This window comes from Cricetulus griseus, chromosome 3, assembly GCF_003668045.3.
Source record: "Cricetulus griseus strain 17A/GY chromosome 3, alternate assembly CriGri-PICRH-1.0, whole genome shotgun sequence".
NCBI lineage: Eukaryota > Metazoa > Chordata > Mammalia > Rodentia > Cricetidae > Cricetulus > Cricetulus griseus.
The window spans coordinates 51,627,769-51,650,240 of record NC_048596.1 but is presented as its reverse complement, the minus strand read 5'-3'; the positions used below and the strand labels follow the sequence as shown (position 1 = coordinate 51,650,240).

Sequence of the window (22,472 nt, the reverse complement as noted above, 5' to 3'; positions counted from 1 at the left end):
ACTTCATCCAAAAAGTTATGTCTGGCAGTCCTGCTTCCTAGTGCACTCCTATTTCCTTGCCCTTGATTTGTACTTCAAAAGAAGCAGTCCAATGAGGGTTGCACTTGTAGTGACTCAAGAGTCACAACTGTGTTCATATAGCTTGAGAAATACATTGTCACTAAAGGTAAAGCAATAAGACTCAGTGGGACAGAGGAGCTGACAGTGTATTTTGGTCAGAACTGGTTCAGAATTATAAGAGCTAAAACCTACATGACAGCTATGAAAATATTATTGGGGTGGAACAAGACAGGTACAGAATCTTCAGAGGGATTGGAGAGATGAGGACCCAGAAAATGATGTAATTATATTTTAATTAAAAATGTAATTGAGTGGAGTTTAAGGCCAGCCTGGTCTCCAGAGCAAGTGCCAGGATAGGCTCCAAAGCTACACAGAGAAACCCTGTCTCATAAAACCAACAACAAAAAAGTCGGTGTCTTCCAGATTCAAGACCTGGATCAGAGGTGTACCCTCCATTTCTGGATTGTAGTTTATTCCGGAGGCAGTCAAGTTCACAACCTAGAATAGCCATCACAGATTCCATGTTTCAAGTTTATCATCATCATCATCATCATCATCATCGCAGCAATTGCTAGAGATTGAACCCACGGCCTCAAACATACAGACAAGACGGGGAAAGTCAGATTGTTGGATTTGACTGCTGTACACTGTGACTTTTGGGAGCATATGCACTGCAAACTATGAAGGTCACTGCTCTCATGGGATCCTGAAACACAGGCAGCCAATAGAGTCATGCCCCAACTCAGGGGAGAAGAAATATTGGAATACGGTATCTGGAGAAGCCCTTGGAGACCCTGTCCATCACTTCCTGCCCCATCTCACAGTCAGACTTGGATTACCTGCTCCAGTGCATGGACCTTTCTGAGTTCAAACATCTGTCTCTGAGTTCCTTACTTTTACTTGATTGGGTTAGACCACTTGGAATTCCCCTTGAAAGAGTCAAAGACACCTTGCAAACTCTGGAATTGGAGAAATACTGGCTGGAGGATTCTGAATTTCATACTTTCATGCCTGCCCTGAGTCAATTCTCCCAGTTCCTCAAGATCCATTTCTATGGTAATAAGCTCTCTCTTCCTGTCCTGAAGAAGCTGCTTCACCTCACAGACAGGCTAAGCAAGCTGTCCCAGGAGCTGTACCCTGCCCCTCTGGAGTGCTATGACAATAGGGGCCTACTACTTGTACTCAGATTTGACCAACTTTGTCCTGAGCTCCTGGATATAGTCAGGTCCAAAAGACAGCCCAAAGCAGTTCCTTTTGTGACAATTCTCTGCTGTAAATGTTTTCAACCCAGTGTCTATGACCTGGAGAGCAGACATTGCCTTTGCTGGAATAAGTTGGGGAAGGATTCTGCTTGGTATGGAGATATGAAAACCTAGTGTGCTAGATGGATGAATTCCTCTCTGGGATTACTGGAGCTTGAGACAGATCCCCACAGAGATCCCCTACCATGAGTGGCTGAACAATTGTGTTGATTGCATGTAATAAATGTGCTTGTGTGTCTCCTCCAGAGCGCACAGTCTACTCCATTCAAAAAAAAAAAATGTAATTGAGCAGTGATCCATTATTGATCTACAGAAACTTGGGAATAAATGGCGCCATGTTCCAAATATTTCTTGAATGAACTAGACTTATTTAAACCAAAACTTACTGATTTTTACTCTTCCCTTAGTATGTGAGTGGATGAATGTTTCTAAATGTCTGGTTACAAAAAATTCTCCGGACATATTCTTTTCTCATAAGTAGGACCAGAAAAAACACTGAGGAAAGATATAGGATTTTTTTTCTATCTCAGGCTAAGCTTGTTATTCACCTTGTGGGACAAACACTATGGCCAGGATGAAGATTCCGAACAGGAAACAGAGAAATAGTAGATATATCCTACGACCAATGTGATTCAATAAAAAGCTTCCAGCAGAGGCTAGGATGGTCATTGCTCCAGAGACACATCGCAGTAGGATGACATTCGTAGTCAGGTGGTGGAGATGGAGAGAGAAGCCAAGCAAAGGGATATTTGATGTAACTCTAAAAGAAACAAAGTGGATTGTCAAATCATATTACTTATATTTCATGTATAAGCAAGAATATCCAAGAGATAGTTTTAGTTGTTAAAGCATAATGGCATATCTGCATTTTGGAATATTTACTTGAATAATAATTAAAAATCAACCTGATATCACTGCATCCTGATATGACATGTTATTTTTTTTTTATTTTGAAGGAGAGGTAGAGGATTGTGGAATGCATGATAGTTCAAATCAGCTTTCTAGAGTTTTTTCTAAGTTAATCTTAATGAAGGTTATAACTTTTGTAATTTTAAAAATATTATTAGTTCGTTGAAAAATACATACAATGTATTTTGATGACATTCCTCCCTAATTCTTCCTTGTAACTTCTCCCAGGCCCACCGATGCATCTTTACAACCTGCAGCTTAATAGCCTATTTTTTTCATTGAAAATATAAGTTTTGGTTGTGAGCCTAGCCTTTAATGGCTGAGCCATCTCTCCAGCTAACTGAATCCCCAGAGACCCGGGGATAGCCCCAAATCATTCAGTACTGCATCTGCCATCATTGGAGCCTTGACCCTGCCCCCACATGGAGAGAAAGCCCAGAGACCTGGGGGCACCCTCTTCACACCCCAAACCATGCAGCACTGTATCTTCCACCCCACCACTGGAACCTTGGCCTTGTCCCCACTGGGCGAGGAAGATCAACCACCTAAGCCACAGCCCCACCTACACCAATTGGAGGAAAAGAGATTCCCTGAATCACAAGCCCCACCTGCACCCACTGGAGAAAGAGCTGGGTACACAGCAGTATAAGAACACATTCAACAACATAAGGAGTGATATGACACCACCAGAGTCTAGAGATTCTACACCAGCAACGCAGATGAAGCAAGAGAAAACAACCTTAAAAATAACTATATGAAGATGATAGAGGCCCTTAAGAGGAAATGAGAAACTCTCTTAAAGAAATGGAAGAAAAGACAAAAAATGGAAGAAATGGAGGAAAATACAAACCAAAAAAAATGTAAGAAATCAACAAATCTCTTAAAGAAAGCCCTATTGATCCAAGAAATCCACAGTCTACTGACATCACTGTGCTAGTCCCACCTCCAACCACCAAGAAAGGGAGTGTCTCAGACACACCTGCACCCATTATGAGACCCATTGGAGGAGAGGAAGAAACCCCACCTGCACCCGCTGGAAGAATGGATGAGAAGATGACAATATAAAAACACATTCAACAACAGAAAAAACAATATGATGTCACCAGAGTCTAGGGACTCTACACCAGCAAGACCTGAATATCCTAAATGCAGATGAAGCAGAAGATAATGACCTTAAAAACAACTTCAGAAAAATGATAGAGGCCTTCAAAGAGGATATGAGAAAATCCCTTAAAGAAATGAAAGAAAAACAAACCAAAAGATGCAAGAAATGAACAAATCTCTTAAAGAAAGCAAGAAAAGCCAAGAAAAAACAATCAGACAGATGAAGTAAACAATTCAAACAGGTCAAGATCTGAAAACTGAAATAGAGACAGGAAAGAAAACACAAACTGAGGGAACTATGGAATTAGAAAAGCTGGGTAAATGAGCAGGAACAACAGATGCAAGCATAACCAACAGAATACAAGAGATGGAAGAGAGAATCTCAGGTGTTGAAGATACACTAGGAGAAATAGATTTACCGACCCAAAAAAATCTTGAGTCCAACAAATCCCTAACACAAAATATCCAGGAAATATGGGACACCATGAAAAGGCCAAACCTAAGAATAATAGGTATAGAAGAAGGTGAAGAAACCCACCTCAAAGGTGCAGAAAACATGTTCAACAAAAATCATAAAGGAAAACTTTCCCAACCTAAAGAAAGACAGAAAGACATGCCAATGAAAGTACAAGAAGCTTACAGAACACCAAATAGAGTGGACCACAAAAAAGCCCCCTCACCACATAATAACCAAAACCCCAAACACACAGAATAAAGAAAGAATATTAAGAGCTGCAAAGGACAAAGGCCAAGTAACGTATAAAGGCAAACCTATCAGAATTACACCTGACTTCTCCAAGGAAACTCTGAAGGCCAGAAGATCCTAGACAGATATTTTTAAAACACTAAGAGATCATGGATGCTAGCCCAGAAAACAAAGCTTTCAATCACTATAGATGGGGAAAACAAGATATTCCATGACAAAACCAGATTTAAATAATACATATCCACTAATCCAGCCCCACAGAAAGTACTAGAAGGAAAACTCCAACATAAGGAAGTTAACTACACTCACAAAAACATAGGCAATCCCACATTACCAAAAGCAAAAAGGGGGGGACAACAAATTCAAAAATAACAGAAATCAACAATCAATGGTCATTAATGTCTCTTAATATAAATGGTCTTAATTCACCTATAAAAAGACACAGGCTAACAGAATAGATATGAAGACAGAATCCATCCTTCTGCTGCATACAAGAAACACACCTCAACTTCAAAGACAGACATTACCTCAGAGTAAAGGGTTGGGAAAAGATTTTCCAATCAAATGGACCCACAAAACAAGCTGGTGTAGCTATCCTAATATCTAACAAATTAGACTTCAAACTAAAATTAATCAAATGAGATGAAGAAGATCATTTCATACTTGCCACAGGAAAAATCCATCAAGATGCAGTCTCAATTCTGAACATCTATGCCCCAAATACAAAGAAACTCACATTCTTAAAAGAAACATTACACTAAAACTTAAATCACACATAAAACCCCACACACATATAGTGGGAGACTTCAACACCCCACTCTCACCACTGGACAGGACTATCAGACAGAAACTTAAGAAAGAAACAAAGGAACTAGAAGCCCCTCAACTGAAGAATGGATAAAGAAAATGTGGTGTATTTATATAATGGAGTACTACTCAGCAGGAACAAAAAGCAATGAAATCGTGAAATTCACAGATAAAGGGATGGAACTAGAAGAAACCATCCTGAGTGAGGTAACCCAGACACACAAATACAAACATGGTATATACTCACTCATAAGTGGATATTAGACATAGAGCAAAGGATAACCAGCCTATAATCCACAACCCTATAGAAGCTAGGAAACAAGGAGGACCTTAAGGGAGATATACATGGATCCCTCAAGAAGGGGAAAGGGACAAGATCTCCTGAGTAAATTGGGAGCATGGGGGAGGGGGATGGAAGGGGAGAAAGAAGAGGAGAGAAGGGGAGGAGGGAGTAGAACATAAGGGATCAGAGGAAGGTCAAGTTGGGGGAAGAACAGAGAAGGAAAGCAAGGAAAATGATACCTTAATAGAGGGAACCTTTACGGACTTAATGAGAAATCTGGCACTAGGGAAATGTCCAAGGATGACCCTAACTAAGAATCTAAGCAATTGTGGAGAGGCTTAAATGTCCTTCCCCTATAATGAGATTGATGACTAACTTAAATGCAATCATAAACCCTTCATCGAGTAGCTGATGGAAGCAGAAGCAGAGATTCACAGCTAAGCACTGAGCAGAACTCCTGGAATCCAGTTACAGAGAGGGAAGAGTGATGAGCAAAGGGGTCAAGACCACACTGGGGAAACCCACAGAAACAACTGACTTCAACAAGTGGGAGCTCAGGGACCCCAGAATGGCAGCTAGGAAACCTGAATATTGAACCAGTCCCCCTGAATGTGCATGTCAGTTGGGGACCTTGGGCAGTGTATGGGGCCTCTGGCAGTGAAACCAGTATTTATCCCTAGGGCAGGGATGGGAGCCCATTCTCTATGGAGGGATACTTTCTCAGCCTAGATACATGGGGGAAGGCCTAGGTTCTGTCCTAATGATGTGACAGACTTTGACGATCCCCCATGGGAGGCCTCACCCTCCCTGGGGAGTGGATGGGGGATGGGATGAGGGGGTTGGTGGGGGACATGGGAGGACAGGAGGGAGAGGGAACTAGGATTGGTATGTAAAATAAGATAGTTTTTAATTTAAATAAAAGTTAAATTAAAAAAATGCCTCTACAATGCCATCAAATCTACTGATTAGTACTTGACTGAATGACTAAGGTAAGATGCTAGACTCTGAAGAATAAAAGTGAATATGAACTGGCAATGGATAATCTAAATACCTAGCATACTATACAATATTGGATGAAGAACAAAATTGTCAGCTTAGAGACTTTTTTTTTAATTGTTCACATAAAAAATATTGTCTCCCCAGAAAACTTCATCTATTTGGTTTTATTTAGATGCTCAACAGAGGCCACACCTTAGATCATATATCACTTAGAACTTGACAGCTTTGGTCCTCCAGAATGTGGGCAGGCTTCATGAAGCCACTTGAATACCTAAAAGAAAAGATTTGAGCACAGAAGGAATTCTCTCCCCAGACTTTCTCTCCCACAGGTTGAGAAAGACAACCTAAGACAGACACAGTTGTTTATCCTGTGACAGAAGCTCAGGTGCTATAAAAATAATAAAAAAAGGAGGAATTGTGGGAACCCACATAATTCACTCCTTTCCATTTTGACTTAAGGTCAGAGAGTTTTTGCCTGCTTTTGCTCTTCCAAGTTGAAACAACAAGGATGTCTGGCCTAAGGGTATGAACTCAACAGGATGCTTGGTGTAGGATATGGTTGCTTCATGTCCTGCCTGAACAATAGAATACTTAACTCAGGATGTAGTTACTTGATGCTTGGGGTATTGAGAAAGTAATTTTGCTTGCTTGTTCTTTGTAGTTTGCTTTCTCCCCCTCTTTTGATGGGAGTATAAAAAGATTGTGCACAATAAATATGGGTGGTCCAGTATTCACTGATGCCCTCCTGACTCTTAAATAAAAAAGAAAATATAATTTTCTCATACAATATATTCTGATTTAAGTTCCCCTTACCCTACTCCTCCCAGAGGTCCCCTCCTTCTCTCTCATGAAGATCCACACCCATTCTGTCTCTCATTAGGAAACAAATAGGCATCTAAGGAATAATTAACTAAGGTAAGATAAACCAAAACAAGTCTGAATAAGAAGAACAAACAACCAGAAAAAAAGACTGAAAGAGGAAAGCACAAGAAACAGATATAGATTCAAAATTACAAATGTTCAAACATCCAGGAATCCCTTAAAACACAGTATTGGAAGCTATAATGTCCATATAAATGACCTGTAAGATTTTTTGAGAGCCCTAACACAACATTATTTGACAAAATATGATCCAAAGATGCCATTGAGCTCATCTTGTGATGGCCATATACTGCCAGGAAGGGGGCCTACCCTTAAGCGTGGTTTGTTTCCCTAGTGAGATTCCCTTGGGGTAAACTAAGTTTTCATTTGCAAGTGGACTGGTTCCTCCCATGCCACCACCTGATATTTCTTCAAGTTGTGGTTATAACTTTACCTTTGTATATTATTTGTTGAGATTTATATATACTCATGTAATTTATATCTCAAATTTTATCTCCTTTGAAATGGCAACAGAGAAATAGTCAGATAAAAGTTCATCATGAGTCTGTATTGATGAACCTGCCAGGGTGCTCTAAAATTACCTCACACTGTAGAATTTGTTCTATGTTTATATATTGAAAACCCTTAAAATACCTCAAGATACAGAAATCTTTCATTTTTTTATCCCCAACTCTGCTAATGAGAAAATACATTTCTATAGTGTACATTTTTTGTTTGTTTCTGTTTTTCCAAGACAGGGTTTCTCTGTTTAGCTTTGGAGCCTGTCCTGGAACCAGCTCTTGTATACCAGGTTGGTCTCGAACTCACAGAGCTGGCATCAAAGGCGTGCACCACCACTGCCTGGCCTATAGGGTACTTTTGTTGTTGTTGTTGTTGTTATTTGAGACAGAGATTCTCTGTATATCACTGGCCATCATGGAACTTGCTCTGTAGACCCAGCTGGCCATGAACTCATTAATTCTTCTGCTTCTGCCTCCCAAGTTCTGGGATTAAAGTCATGTGCCACCACCTCCCAGCCTCTTTACTGTTTTAATAGACACCAAGGAAAGCCTACCTCAAAAGGCACAGGAGAAACATGCGTCTTCTCAACTTGGGTGTGGGGAACAAGTCACACAGAGTAGGTTTCATTCGTGCCGCCTCCACCTCTTCCCTCATGGTGGCTCTCACAACCTTCAGTAACAGCACCAAGAAACTTTAGTTTCACAAAATGATGAGCACTTTGATGCATACTGGGCACTCACAGATACCAGACCAGTATCTCCTAGTTCTGTCTCATGAAACACAGATACCAGACCAGTATCTACTAGTTCTGTTTTGTGATGAACACAGACACAGAAAGTCTAATACTCATACAGTAAGAAGTATGAACCAAGGAATTGAAGTTCTTGTGCTGTTTCTAGAGAGAACGGACCTTTTCAACAATAGGTGGCTATAGAATGTTGACATGAAGTAAACAGTTATTTAGATTCTGTTCCTAAGCTCCATTCATACTAGAATAAATTTGAATGATATGGCAATGTAGTATGGTTCTCTGATATGTTTGTCCTTGCATGTATGTGTGTTTTCTTTATTACTTTTTATCTCATCTTTTTAATCAGTGCTCCATTGTTTAGTCATTCCCTCCACCGGTGTAAAAATAGACTCAGAATATTAATTTCTTATATCCATTTTGGAGTCCTGGTTTTTGAAAGAATATGCAGTTCACTCTTGAAATGTTGTTTGCCTGGTTGGTTGTATGTTTCAGAGGCTGAGGAGCTCTTAGGAGATAAAGCTTACCTTACTTTCTTCTGTAGCTCATCTGGGGCTTTGAAGGTAGTATGTGGCATTTGTTTATGGATATGATTCTTGGTCCACCATGATGTGACAAGTTTTTATCACAAACCCCTGCATCAGTATTGCCATGCCTCTTTACTATGATTAACTGAACGTTGTAAATCTGTGAGTCAAAATCAATTTTATTCCATTTTGTTGTTTCTGTTATGAATCTTGGTAACAGTAATCTTGATGACAGCAAAGCAAAAGTAGCCAACAAAACAAATTGCTGCCAAATATGCTGTTGGTCTGACAAATCCAACCATTGTGTAGACCATGTGTTGTGATTTAGTGGTGGATTGTGGGTGAGTTTTCAAAGGCAGGATAGAGACAATGGTTCTTGTGGGAGTTCAGTATACTGAAAAGCTGATACAAATCTGAACAGTGAAGGGCTTCTCCATGAGATTTCAGTTGGGAATGGACACTTCATTGAGAATTTGGGAGATGGACATTCAGCTTTTTCTTTTGAGGAACACCACTACCAATACCAGCACCAACACCAAATTCTGGCAGTATTCTGGCCATGTTCTGAAAATTTGAGTGAGGCTAAAGTCAAAGAAGTCCACTAATTTATTTGTCAGAGGAAATTTCATGACTGCACCATATCACTAAATGTGATTCGGTGAAGAACAGGGGGTGATGAATGCCTGTGCTGAGCTAGGTTCCTGTTTCTGTGCTCTAAGACTCAAGCTCAGGGATGGCTTTTCTTTCTTTTAGGATGACTGTTTCCTCCTCAATTAATGTAATCAAGATAATCCCACAGAGGGATGGCCATGGGCTGACCTAAACTGAGACATCCCTCATGTGTCTGGAGGTTTTCTCCTAGAGGATCTTGTTAGGCTGACAACCAAAATTAACCATCATAGCTGTAATTCTTGTCAACTTGACACCCAAACACGTAACCTTTCAACCATAGCCTTCCACCTCTTGTCTCCATGATTGATAGAAAATGAGTCTATGGAGAAATACAAATCATTTGAAAGTCCAAATTCCAAGTCACATCTAAAACTCAAAGGAGTCTCTTTTTTCTCAATGACCTGCCCAATTCTGCTTTACTTTGAAAATCAATAAAATATGCCAACAGAGCCTTTCTTTCCATAACTCAAGCCTTTATATAATGAACTAATTGATGTACTTCCAGCACACTAAGAAACAGAATAAATATTCCCATTTCAAAAGAGAAGAGAGGGGATATAACAAATGACTGAACCAATGCAAGACTGAAACCCAGAATGGAAAACATTACATACTGCAGATCCACGTCTGGCATCTGCAGCTCATAATGGAATCTTGTGGACATGAAAGGAATTAAGTAGTCTTTAAATACTTTTGTTCATGGCTATAGGTTAGTGCTCATTTCAGCCTTAATAAAAGAACTTGTATTTAGTGGGCGTCAGTCATTATAGACTCAAAACAGGTAGAAGTAATGAGAATAAGTGACTATTCATTTATCATTTCTAAGTGAAATATTTCTATCATCCTTTTTTCAAAGCTACAGAAATATCATGGAAAATGGGAAGGACAGGATGAAAGGTTGAGAAGACTTGGTTGAAAATGTGTGAAACTATCTTACAGATAGGCCATTGGTATTGCACTCTTTTAACTATCATTAGCTGTGATTACATGCATGATACCTGACCAAAGTTATACCATTCAATATACCATCTTTGGAAGACCTCATGAAACCCATCTCCATTTGACAACCTATTTTTAATTAGCCCTTGATTGTGTGCAGGTACTCATAAAACCATACTCTCTCCTGAGGCTACATGGGCTGGTAATGGTTGCTAAGGAAGAGATAGACATTTCTTGACTTGTGTACCCACATGTAACTTGCCCATGTTCCTGTAGGTAAATCCTCAACATGCTTCTGTAAATAATCTCAATTAAACATATTAGATCACAAAAAGAAGCTACAAAAAGAGAGACTAGGGGACCTGAATATTGATAGAACTAGCTTTGAAGAATATGAGAATCATCGGGTATAATAATGTAATGGGGAGGTATAAATGAAACAATACATTATATGCATGTTTAAGTTTTCAGGCTTAATCCATTATGTATAACACATATATCCCTTAAAAAAGGTTAAAAGTAAAAGACATCATCGAAGATGTTCTTTTTTCACAAAGTCCTTTTTGAATGAAAGAAGTGCACGCAATGATTTAATGATGGCACATTTTATCCTGAGCACTAACTGATACATATGTCAGGCTTATATTTCCTTTATGTCACAACCAGCTTGCATTATGCTCACCTCCATGGTTAGGACATCTTCAGAGTTCTTTATTCCATTCTTGCTAGCAACTTTTCTAAGTTCCTTTAAGCCCTTCTGGGGTTTGTTATTCACAATCAGCCACCGAGCTGATTCTGACAGCCATATACTCAAAAAGACATGGTCACAAATTCTCAAGGGGTCATTTTCAATACTAAATTTTATTCTTGAATAGGTTAATTAATACCCTTCTGTCATTCCATTATGACAAAGGTGTATGATCTTGAGTCATGAGGTACATTGCGTAGGAAAACAGGAAATGATTCAGTCACAGAGTGCACCAGCACTTCTTGAATGTAGATATCTAACCACATTGGTCTGTCCTCATATGGATACCGAATTTAATGCCAATGACAAAGAAACTAAAATTGTACACTGGAAAAAAGAAATCATCTTCAACAAATGGTGCTGGCACAACTGGATTCTGACAAGCAGACTATTGCTGATAGATCCATATCTAAGGCCATGCACAAAACTTAAGTCCAAATGGATCAACGACCTCAACATAAATCCAGCCACACTGAACCTCCTAGAAGAGAAAGTGGGAAGTACCCTTGAATGAATTGGTACAGGAGACCACTTCCTGAACATAACACCAGTAGCACAGACACTGAGATAGACAATTAATAAATGGGACCTCCTGAAACTGACAAGCTTCTATAAGGCAAAGGAAACAGTCAACAAGATAAAATGGCAGCCCACAGAATGGGAAAAGATCTTCACCAACCCCACATCTAACAGAGGGCTGATTTCCAAAATATACAAAGAACTCAAGAAGCTAGTCACCAAAACACCAAAAAGTCCAATTAAAAAGTGGGGTACAGAACTAAATAGAGAATTCTCAATAGAGGAATCTAAAATGGCTGAAAGACACTTAAGAAAATGCTCGACATCCTTAGCCATCAGAGAAATGAAAATCAAAACAATGCTGAGATACCGTCTTACACCTGTCAGAATGGCTAAAATCAAAAACACCAATGACAGTTTATGCTGGAGAGGATGTGGAGAAAGGGGACCACTCCTCCACTGCTGGTGGGAGTGCAACTTGTACAGCCACTTTGGAAATCAGTATGGTGGTTTCTCAGGAAAATGGAAATCAGTCTACCTCAAGATCCAGCAATACACTCTTAGGCATACACCCAAAGGATGTACATTCATACTGAAAGACCCCCGAAGAGGTACTTTCGTAGAAGGAGACCCGCACCCAGGAATCAGCGAGACCACGAGCTTGGATGCAAAACCGCAAGAGGCTTTATTGGAGATACGGGTACCCGGGCGACTTAGCTTCTGTGAGGTCAAGCGCGCCGAGCCAAGGGAAAGGGGTCCTCATATAGGGAAAAAGGCGCAAGCTAGAAACAGGGATTCTATTGGATAATTCTAATGAGGCATTGTACAGAGCTATTCCCATTGGTCAATGTAAATGAGGCGCTATACAGGGTTATTCAAATGAGGCGAAGTACAGAGTTATTCAAATGAGGTGAAACACAGAGTCTTTCAAATGAGGCGAAATACAGAATCATTTCTATTGGATGGTTCAAATGAGACACAGAGCCATTCCAGATCAGCATATTCTCAAGGTCTGGTGTCTGGTACAACAGACTCAATTCCCCCCCTTCGCATCCAGATGGCTGACCTTGGGGGCGGAGACCTTGGGACGGAGTGTTTCTCATCGGGCGGGGGCTCAGGGGCAGGGCTCCAGGCCGGCTCACTTGGTGTTCGTTCTCGTGCCGGCCCACCTGGTGCTCGTTCTCGGGCCGGGCGTGCGGCGGGTGGCGGGAGAAGTGAAGGCCGCCGGGGGTGGGGATCAGGGAAGCCGCCGACAGGAGGAGGAGGAGACAAACTTGAGAAAGAAAGGGCTAAGGGGCAGGGGTCTTTCAATACCACAAGGACATCTATTCAACAATGTTCATATCAGCATTATTTGTAATAGCCAGAATCTGGAAGCTGTCCCTCGCAATCGCCTCGCCAGCAAGAACGACACAGGACATTCGGATCCTTCTGAAGTAAAGCTTTTAATGCGTCTTGAGAGGAGAGCATAAGCTTACCAGAGCGGAGACCCCGAGCCAAGAATCCCGTCCCCTAATAAAGGCTGGCAGCCGCCGCCTGGGACGTGTCACCCTATGATTGGCTGCAGCTCATCAGGCCATATGACGCCACGGAATAGGCAGAGATCAAGGAATGGAAAATTACCCAGCGCCTGCGCAATAATCTTGTTTACATTCAGTGCCTGCCGGATGCAGGCGCCATCATTGTAATGGAGAATGCAGGGACGGCTCCCTACAGGAAGCATCCTAGATGCCTCTCAACTGAAGAATGGATAAAGAAAATGTGGTACATTTACACAATGGAGTACTACTCAGCAGAAAAAAAAACAAAACAAACAAACAAACAAAAAACAATGAAATCTTGAAATTCTCATGCAAATGGATGGAACTAGAAGAAACCATCCTGAGTGAGGTAACCCAGACACAGAAATACAAACATGGTAGGTACTCACTCATAAGTGGATATTAGACATAGAGCAAAGGATTAACATAACCCCAGAGAAGCTAGGAAACAAGGAGGACCCTAAGAGAAGGGGAAAGGGACAAGATCTCCTGAACAAATTGGGAGCACAGGGGGAGGGGGAGGGGGAGGGGGGTAGAAGAAAGAGGAGGAGAGGAGGGGGTAGGAGAATATGAGGGATCAGGAAGATCGAGTCGAGGGAAGAATAGAGGAGAGCAAGAAAAGAGATACCTTAATAGAGGGAGCCATTATAGGTTTACAGAGAAATCTGACACTAGGCAAATGTCCAGGAATCCACAAGGATGACCCCAACCAAGAATCTAAGCAATAATGGAGAGGCTACCTTAAATGCCCTTCTTCGGTAATAAAATTGATGGCTGCCTTAAATGCCATCCTAGAGCCTTCATCCATCAGCTGTTGGAAGCAGAAGCAGAGATCTACATCAAGACCATGCTGAGGAAACACACAGAAAAGCTGACTTGAGCAAGTGGGAGCTCAAGGACCCCAGACTGACAGCTAGGGAACCAGGATAAGATCAAACCAGGCTCCCTGAATGTGGGTGTCAGCTGGGAGGCCTGAGCAGACTATGGCACCTCTGGCAGTAGAACCCTAGTGCATGAATGGGCTTTTGGAATCCATTCCCTAAGGAGGGATACTCTCTCAGCCTAGATACACGGCAGGAGGGCCTTGGTCCTGCCCCAAATTGTATGACAGATTTTGATGATTCCCCCATGGGGAGTAGATGGGGGTGGGATGGGCGGGTTGTGGGGGCCATGGGAGGAGGAGGAAGAGGGAACTGGGGTTGATATGTAAAATAAGATTGTTTTTTAGTTTAAATAAAAATTATTTTAAAATCCCTATATTCCTCCAGAAGAAGAAGAAGAAGAAGGAGGAGGAGGAGGGGGAGGAGGAGGAGGAGGAGGAGGCACTCCTCCTACCTTGTGGGTATAATGAAGAAAAACAGTGGCACAGACATTGCCATCTGGAGGTGGTGCCAGTTTTGAAATGCAAATGCCAGTCCTGACACTATTAGGCTTCCAAAACCATGAGCACATGATACCAGTATTATCACCAAGGCTTGAAATTTAGGGCTTGTCCATTCTACCACTGAAAGGAAAGAAAATCAAATCTCAACTCCTAAACAAAGGTGGGAAGCATACCTCTATAAAACAAAAACTCATAGAATATCCATCAAAATCTCTGACTTACTTAGCAAAACACTATTTGTGAATATGAGTAAGCTACAAGCCGCAGCCAGAAAGCGAACTGAGCAGAGATGAAGAAGGTAGGAACCAAAGCTGCACAAGTCTCACTGATGGCCATTAGCAGTAAAGCATATGTGAAGATTAACTTCCTTCCAAACCTGGGGAAAAGACAAAGGTTCCATCAGAGAAACAATGCAGTTGTTGTTACAAATAACAGTCAGTAAGAATTCTGTCTATTTCCCTGTGGTTAACTTTTGTCATCTTTCTAGTCCATGCCTGCCACATCGTCTCTTAATTTTTGAACCTCTTTCATGTCTAATAAGATGTTAGTTCTGTATCAACACAACACACAGACTTTTAAATACTAACTGAAAATTCTGTTTGTGTTTAATGATCTCTAGGATCAAAGAGTGAATGAGTTACAGCTGATGAAAATACTCAGTGTAGAGAGAGCTGCAAGGCACAGATACTCACCTGTCTGTTAAATAGCCACCTAAGGAATTCCCTACCAGAGTTCCAATGGTGAATATAAATTTAGCCACAGAATCCAGTGCCTGAGATCCACACACCAGGTCCCACTGGAAGAGAAGGAAACCAGTATGACAGCCTGTCAGTGTAATTTGTTCAAAATTCTTCGACATGAGCTTCCAATTCTACTGAACTCATCTTCCTCCCCAGCTTCCTTGTTCACTATTACCTGATTCCTGTCATCCAATCAAAGCTTTAGTAAATCTGTCCCCACTAGTCTTACTGGAATTATGTAGGTTATACTAGTGACTTGCAAACTATGCTAAGTTCTCAAATTTGGCCCTAGAATGCAATAATTCATGATCCTTATATTGTTTTCTCTGGACCCTATGTGTCAGTGCACAGCCTCCTCCATGACTCCTCTCTGCGTAGAGCTCAGCTAGATCCTGATCACTGTTTGTTTTACCTATTTACTTTTATACTTTTGCCAATACAGTTGATGGAACTCAGGGCCCACACATGGGTAGAATACTAGCCATTACCCACATTCTGGTCTATAAAAGAATGAGAACTGATGGGAGTTTTTGCAGTGCCCAGTACTGAATTTTGAGCCTCACGAGTGCTGCAGATACACTCTGTCGTGGGCCTCCATTTCTACTCATCACTGTGGCTTTGTACAAGTTTAAACCAAAGCTGAATAATGCTGACTTGTCACAATACATGGACACTTTACTTAAACTAAATTTATACACAATAATTAATTCTTTTACATATATTTCTTATTATCATTTACTTCATTCTTAGAAATCTCATACATGTATACAAAACACTATATTAATATACAACCTTTATATCCCGCACAGCTCCCTCCAAGATGCCTGAATACACACTTCTCCAAACCTCATGTCTTTTTCCTTTTTCTCATATTCTGCTGTTTGGTTAATGTTGCCCATATGTACATTAGAGTGCAGACAACCTAGGATTAGCTATACCCCTAAAATAAAAATAAAAGCTACCATCAGCTCCCAATACATCCTCAGTTAGGAGTGGGTCCTCCTGTGCTCTGTTCTCATCTATGCTGGAATTTTGATTGATTTGACCTTGTTCTGGTCTTTGTGTAAGTAACCACTTTGTCATTGAGTTCACTTATAAGGATGTTTCCCCCTCTTTCAACTTCTTTTTATTGTTATTAAAATTTCAAAAATAAATATAATTGCATCATTCCCTCCTTCCCATTCCTTGCTCAATCCCTTTCTCCAGCACCTCCCTGAAGGATGTACTGAAAGCCCCATGGAAATTTGTTGTTGAGTAAGCCATTTTCAAAATACAATTTAAAAGAAGGAATTTGAAAGAAGATACAATATATGGGTAGACAACACCGATCTCCGAAGTTCTGGGCTATTAAGCAGAAATCCTAGTGCCAGGCATGTGTAATAACATTGTACAAATTATTTGTCAGGGAAGCCCCACCGGCCTCCAAAACAACTCAGGCTGTTACCATTGCTTTTAGATAACTAAATGTTAAGACCCTACTATTGAAGAGCCCACACACTCATGGGGGAGGTCCTTCTGTGTATATGTTTGTCTTATTGGTTGATAAATAAAGCACTGTTGACCAACAGGGAAGCAAGTTAGGTGGGACTAGGAGAGAAGGAGGATTCTGTGAAATGTAGTAAAGAGGAGAGTCGCCATGTGAGCCCGTGAAGAGAGGATGCATGCCGCTGGCGTCCTCGATAAGTCTTTATAAAATATATAGATTATGGTTATGGTTGATACTTAGGACAGAACTAGCAAATGAGAAATCCTAGTCATTGGCCAGCAGCATTGTAACTAACATAAGACTCTGTGTGTTGTTTGGGGACCCTAGTGTGGCAGTGGGGCTCAGGCAGCTGTCAGAAAGAGTTATCATTACAACACTTTTTTTTTGCAGGACATAGAGATCACTGTCAAACCAGACTGAAAACTCTCCTTAATGGCTGTTTTTCACAGTGGTAGATGTTTCTATACAGAGTGCAGGTAGACAAAAGATATCAATGGCCTTGCCAAGTGCTTGACCCTCATGCTACAATACCAATCTGCAAGACAAAATGGCCATAGTTGAAGTAGTGATGTAAGTGATATAAAATAAGCAACCATTTGTGATTGGATTTATATCTTGCTACAGAGGAAGAAAATTATGATATTGTAAAACCAGTTAGAAGCCCATGGCTTGGAAGGAGATAGGCCTCTACGGGTGTTATTTTGCTAAATGGTCCTGTTGTTACCTGCTGCTTCTTAACCTGAGGTCATGCCTTGAATGAAAGGATCAGAAACATAAACCTCCATTCATATTGGAAGTCATTAGAATTATTGAATATGATTCTTGCATTTAAGAAGGCAATGAATAAGCAAGAGCATATACATTATTTGCTGAACTGTTGCAATGAATTCATTGAGGGAGTGGTATTTTTGAAGTCACTTACCTCAGTTACAGTGGTGGAGATGAGGGTGCTCCTGTCATACACCCAGCCGTCAACACAGGGCTCTGTGTCTGGCTCTGTCACATTGGAGAAGGTGCCATTCAGATGAAGGAGATGCCACTGTGGTTGGACAAAGCGACGACACTTGTCTGGCCTCAGGTTGGAGTCCAGTGGGATGGAGATCCTCAGGAGGTCATCTTGGCTCAGGATCCCACTGTCATTGTCAGAGACAGTGTCATTGTCAAGGATGGGGACCCAGCAGCAGTGACCAGGGATGGCTGCAGTAAAGTTCTCCAAATAATTGTGAGGAAACACAATGCTATTGCAGATCAGAAGGAAAACCCATCTGAAGGATCTGGAATCTCCCCATGCTTTTGACTGAATTCAAGAGTCCCTGAAAGGCCATTGAGGCTGAATGACTGTTTCCAATGGGAAGCAGAACTGCTTATACTAAGGTAAGTATAAACCTCTAAATAAAGTTCCGTTTAATAGAAACAAACTAAATAGGGTTGATCTTGAGATCGTCTTATATGCCTCTCCTCTTGTAACAGCAGAGTCACAGAACTGTGATCTGTAGTGTTGTTGCCATTAGAAAAGGACCTGTCTTCTACAAATTATCCAAAAAAAAGTTCTTCTAATATCTTCTGTAATCTTGTCTGTTAAACATTTGCTTCTTAGGAATTTATGTAACACCCCACGGTCAGCTCTGGAAAACAGAGGGCAAACTCTCTGAAATTAAATCAAAGTTAAGGGCATTTAAGGTACCCTCTCCACTATTGCTTAGATTCTTAGTTGGGGCCATCCTTGTGGATCTCTGGACATTTCTCAAGTGCCAGATTTCTCTTTAAACCTATAATGGCCCCCTCTGTTAAGGTATCCCTTTTCTTGCTCTCCTCTGTTCATCCTTGGACTCAATCTTCTTGATCCCTCATGTTCTCCTTCCCCCCCTCCTCTTCTCCCTTCCTCTTTCTCCTACTTCCTTCTCCCCTCCCCCCATGTTCCCAATTTGCTCAGGAGCATTGTTAAATCAAATAAAATTTAATTAAATAAAAGAAATGCAGCCCTGGTTTGGGCCATTCTCTCAAGAAAATCAACAGTGTTTATGTTGAAGTACACAGAAGTGAAAAAGAATTTAACATTTGGACTGCTAAAACTAATTTGAGTTAAATGCATGTGTGCAAACAGAAGGGGAACCGAGTTCATCACCAAGCTTTGCTGAAATTAGGGACTGTTAGAATTTGGGTGCAGAGTACAGAAGCAAATCAGGAAAGAGACCAGAATCTGTTCTCAGCAGAGGAGTCTGCACTTACTAGGGTGCATAGCAGAGTACAGCCTCTCTTCTTTGGGAATAAAGGGTCTGAAGAAGAGGAGGGGGCTTCTCAGGCTCTGACATAGTTTGTGCACAGAATAAGTTGGTCAGACTGGGATGGTGAATGTGAGGGGCACCAGATGCCAGCCCAGGGCTATTTTTCAGTTCTTACGAGGACCAGAAGTTCCTGGTAGCTGTCGTTAAGGTGCAGTTGTGGTGAGGTGGAAAGTCCCAGGATTATTCTCACAAGAACTATATAGTACGCTTCATAAAGAGCCCACAGTGATGGGCCCTACACTCATGAATTTCAGCAGTGATGAAAGTTCTGCTTTACTTTACTTCAAGGCACCCTCCAGGGGATCAAACACACATGAACAATTTTAATAATATAAATTACTATGTGCAAACTTCTGAGATCACTTCCTAACTCTGACATTGTTCCTAGCAACAGTCCTTATTCTTGAGTCTTGAGAAATTATTTCAAACAAAACCAATGCCCAGCTTGCATAACACTTTAGGTTTCTGTTTTTCTTTTTGTGATACACTTCTCTAATGTTGCACATCAGCTATGGTCTTAAATGTCAGAATATTTGAGTGAAATTATAGTCCTTAGTGATTTCCTTATAGCAGCCCTAGAGTCACCATGAAGAATAAATAGCTGAGGCACTTGGTAGAAAGATGAAAACACTTTCTACAGTCTTCACTTTCGGGGCAAATATCAGCGATGCAAGGTGTTATTTGTTGAGAGGCTTCAATCACCATGAAGCAATGCATGCAAGTAGATCACCTTTCTCATTTCACGAGCCATTAAAGAAGTCTACCTCTGTGCAGCTTCTCCACTCTATATTTTCTCATTTGGGAAATGAAGAGTACAAATTCCTCTACCTCAGACTGAGCACTGGCCCTGGTCTTCCTTTCTCCAGGAATTCAGACTGTGTATGGTTATGACAATATCAGAATGAACAATTTCTTCTGTCATCTACTGGTATTTTTGTGCATGTAAATGAGCTATTCCCCATCATGATCAGGTAGATAACTGAAGATTCACTGTCAGGGTCAGAACAAACTTTTCTCAACACATTCAACTGTGCTTGCAGAAGAAAAAAAGGATACAACAATTATGATACTGTGGGGGACCAAAGTATTTCTGCTATGGAATATTTTGAGATTCAGCCTTGGGTCTCACTAAACATGGAGCACTGGAAAGCTCCGGCCCACTATTGTATTGTTAATGTCAGTAAGGCTACTACTGTTTACCATGGCCTCAAGGAAATATGCCTCTTATTTGCATCTGTATGTGCCTAAGCACCTGGGTGGAGGAGAGAGAGGTGTGAGTAACTTGTGAGGACAGAAGGTTAGGAGTTAAGGGGCGAGTGGCCAGAGCAGAGAGGGACAAAGAGGATGATTCCCTCGTGGTATTGGCAGGACGGTTAAGAAACACCAGAAAAGATGGCTAATAAAGAAATGACTCTAGTTCTACGACATGGAACTGAGAGCTCTCTGAAGATGACAAGACGCCTGTGTTTGATCTTTATTGCCGTTGGGTTGCTGGTAGCTTCCAGGTCCACACACCCCCACTCAGGTCGAACCTCATGGCTGTCGTGGGTTAAAGCTGAGACAAGCTGGGTCATGACATGATACCAAGTAGGTCAAAGTTCAATTTTGGCCATATTACCTGTTTCTAAAATGCACTATTATTGAACATCTGGTGCAAAAGTTTAGAACTATGTGGAGGTAAGATCCTCAGGAGATAGTATTTTTTAGTATTTTTACCAGTTTGTTAACTACATTTAAATTCTAAAATGTAGTAGAAGTATAGAAAGGATTGTGGTCATTCCTATTCCTTTTTACAGTTCTGACTCTGTTCTTTGTCTCTATTGTTTTTTCTTTTATCAACAGGACATTTTTATTGAAAAGAGATTCTTTTCTCATACAATACACCCTGACCACAGATTCCCCTCCTTCCACTCCTTCTAGTTCCCCTCACCCACCTCTCCTTTGTTCCAGATTCCTCCTCAGAAAAGAGCAGTCCTCTAAGAGCCCATGACAAGATACAATAAGACAAGGCAAAAACCTCATATTGAGGCAGGGCAAGGCAACCAAATAGGAGGGAGAAATTCCAAGATCAGACAAAAGATTCAGAGGTGCACGTGCTCCCATTGTTAGGAGTCCCACAAAAACACCAAGCTAGCAACCATACATTACATGCAGAGCACCTGGTGAAGATCCCTGCAGGCCCCATGCTTGCTGCTTCAGACTCTGTGAGCCATGTGAGTCCTGCTTAGTTTGGTGGGGCATGTTCTCCTAGTGTCCTCCATCCCCTTTTACTCCCACAATCTTTCTTCCCCCTCCATGGGGTTCCCCTATCTCCTAGGGGAGGGACCCTGTGGAGACCTCCAATTTTGACTCTCTCCTCTCTCTCTCTGCATAATGTCTGGCTGTGGGTATCTGCTCCTGCTCCCATCTGCTGCAGGAGGTAGCCCCTCTCATGATGACTGAACAAGGCACCAGTTTATTAATATAGAAGAAATCACTAGGAATCATTTCATTGTTTGTTTGTTTTTTCTTGAACTTACACCCAGAGGATGCTCCATCCTACCACAAGGACACTTACTCAACTGTGTTCATAGCAGCTTTATTCATAATAGCCAGAAACTAGAAACAAACGAGATGCCCCACAACTGAAGAATGAATAAAGGGCATTTTCTTACCTTTTTTTGTGTATGTTGGTCTTTAAATTAGCATACAAAATCCAGGACTTCATAATACCATTTTGAAAGATGTTTTTGTTTGGTTTCCCTTTGCCATCGTCCCATTGCCCCTTCAGCTGGTCTCCTTCCTCATGTCAATATATATGGCTACCCTCTCCACCCTGAGACATTTCTTCCTCCTATAATGATCTCCTTTTTATTCTCAGAGCCTTTACCAACAGCCACAAAAGTACACACATACATGCCAGTTAAATGTAAGGCCTGCACATGATAGAAAGCATGTAGTGTTGATATCTCTGATTCTATTGCTGGAATTGATAAATAAGTTTCTTAATATTCTTACCTTGACAATAGATACATGTACAACACAGCCCCTAAACAGAAAGCTCAGGGAACATCATGGAAGAGGGAAGGAAAATTATAATAGCCAGAGGATGAGGGTATCTGCTGTGGGATAGTGACTTCTACATATGATAGGGAGGCTGTGCCCATGATATCTCAACAATATAGCTGCATACTCAACACCTATGTAATGAGAACACCACTTCACACTTTAGCATGAATGTAGTAAGCCATCCCAGAGCTGAGCTCTAGATGCAGAGTGGTAGCAGTCAATGGCTGATGAGAGAGGGAGAATCAGGCTTCTCCAAGGATGAATCTTTGGGAGGTCACCCCTGAAGATACACATATCTTCAGCCCTGAGTAGACCTGGTAAC

General features: G+C 41.2%; 1 protein-coding gene across 1 annotated transcript in view; it reads right to left on the bottom strand.

Moving 5' to 3' along the window:
- The window catches only part of LOC100759009 (solute carrier family 22 member 19-like), a 31,058-nt gene extending 12,916 nt beyond the window's left edge, over positions 1-18,142 (bottom strand). Inside the window, 9 exon segments of the mRNA XM_027408382.2 lie at positions 1,871-2,082; positions 8,067-8,182; positions 11,082-11,208; positions 14,534-14,711; positions 14,814-14,879; positions 14,882-14,967; positions 15,284-15,387; positions 17,740-18,078; positions 18,080-18,142. Of these exon segments, the coding sequence (XP_027264183.1) occupies positions 1,871-2,082; positions 8,067-8,182; positions 11,082-11,208; positions 14,534-14,711; positions 14,814-14,879; positions 14,882-14,967; positions 15,284-15,387; positions 17,740-18,078; positions 18,080-18,142 (1,291 nt within the window).
- Positions 18,143-22,472: the final 4,330 nt, after the last annotated feature.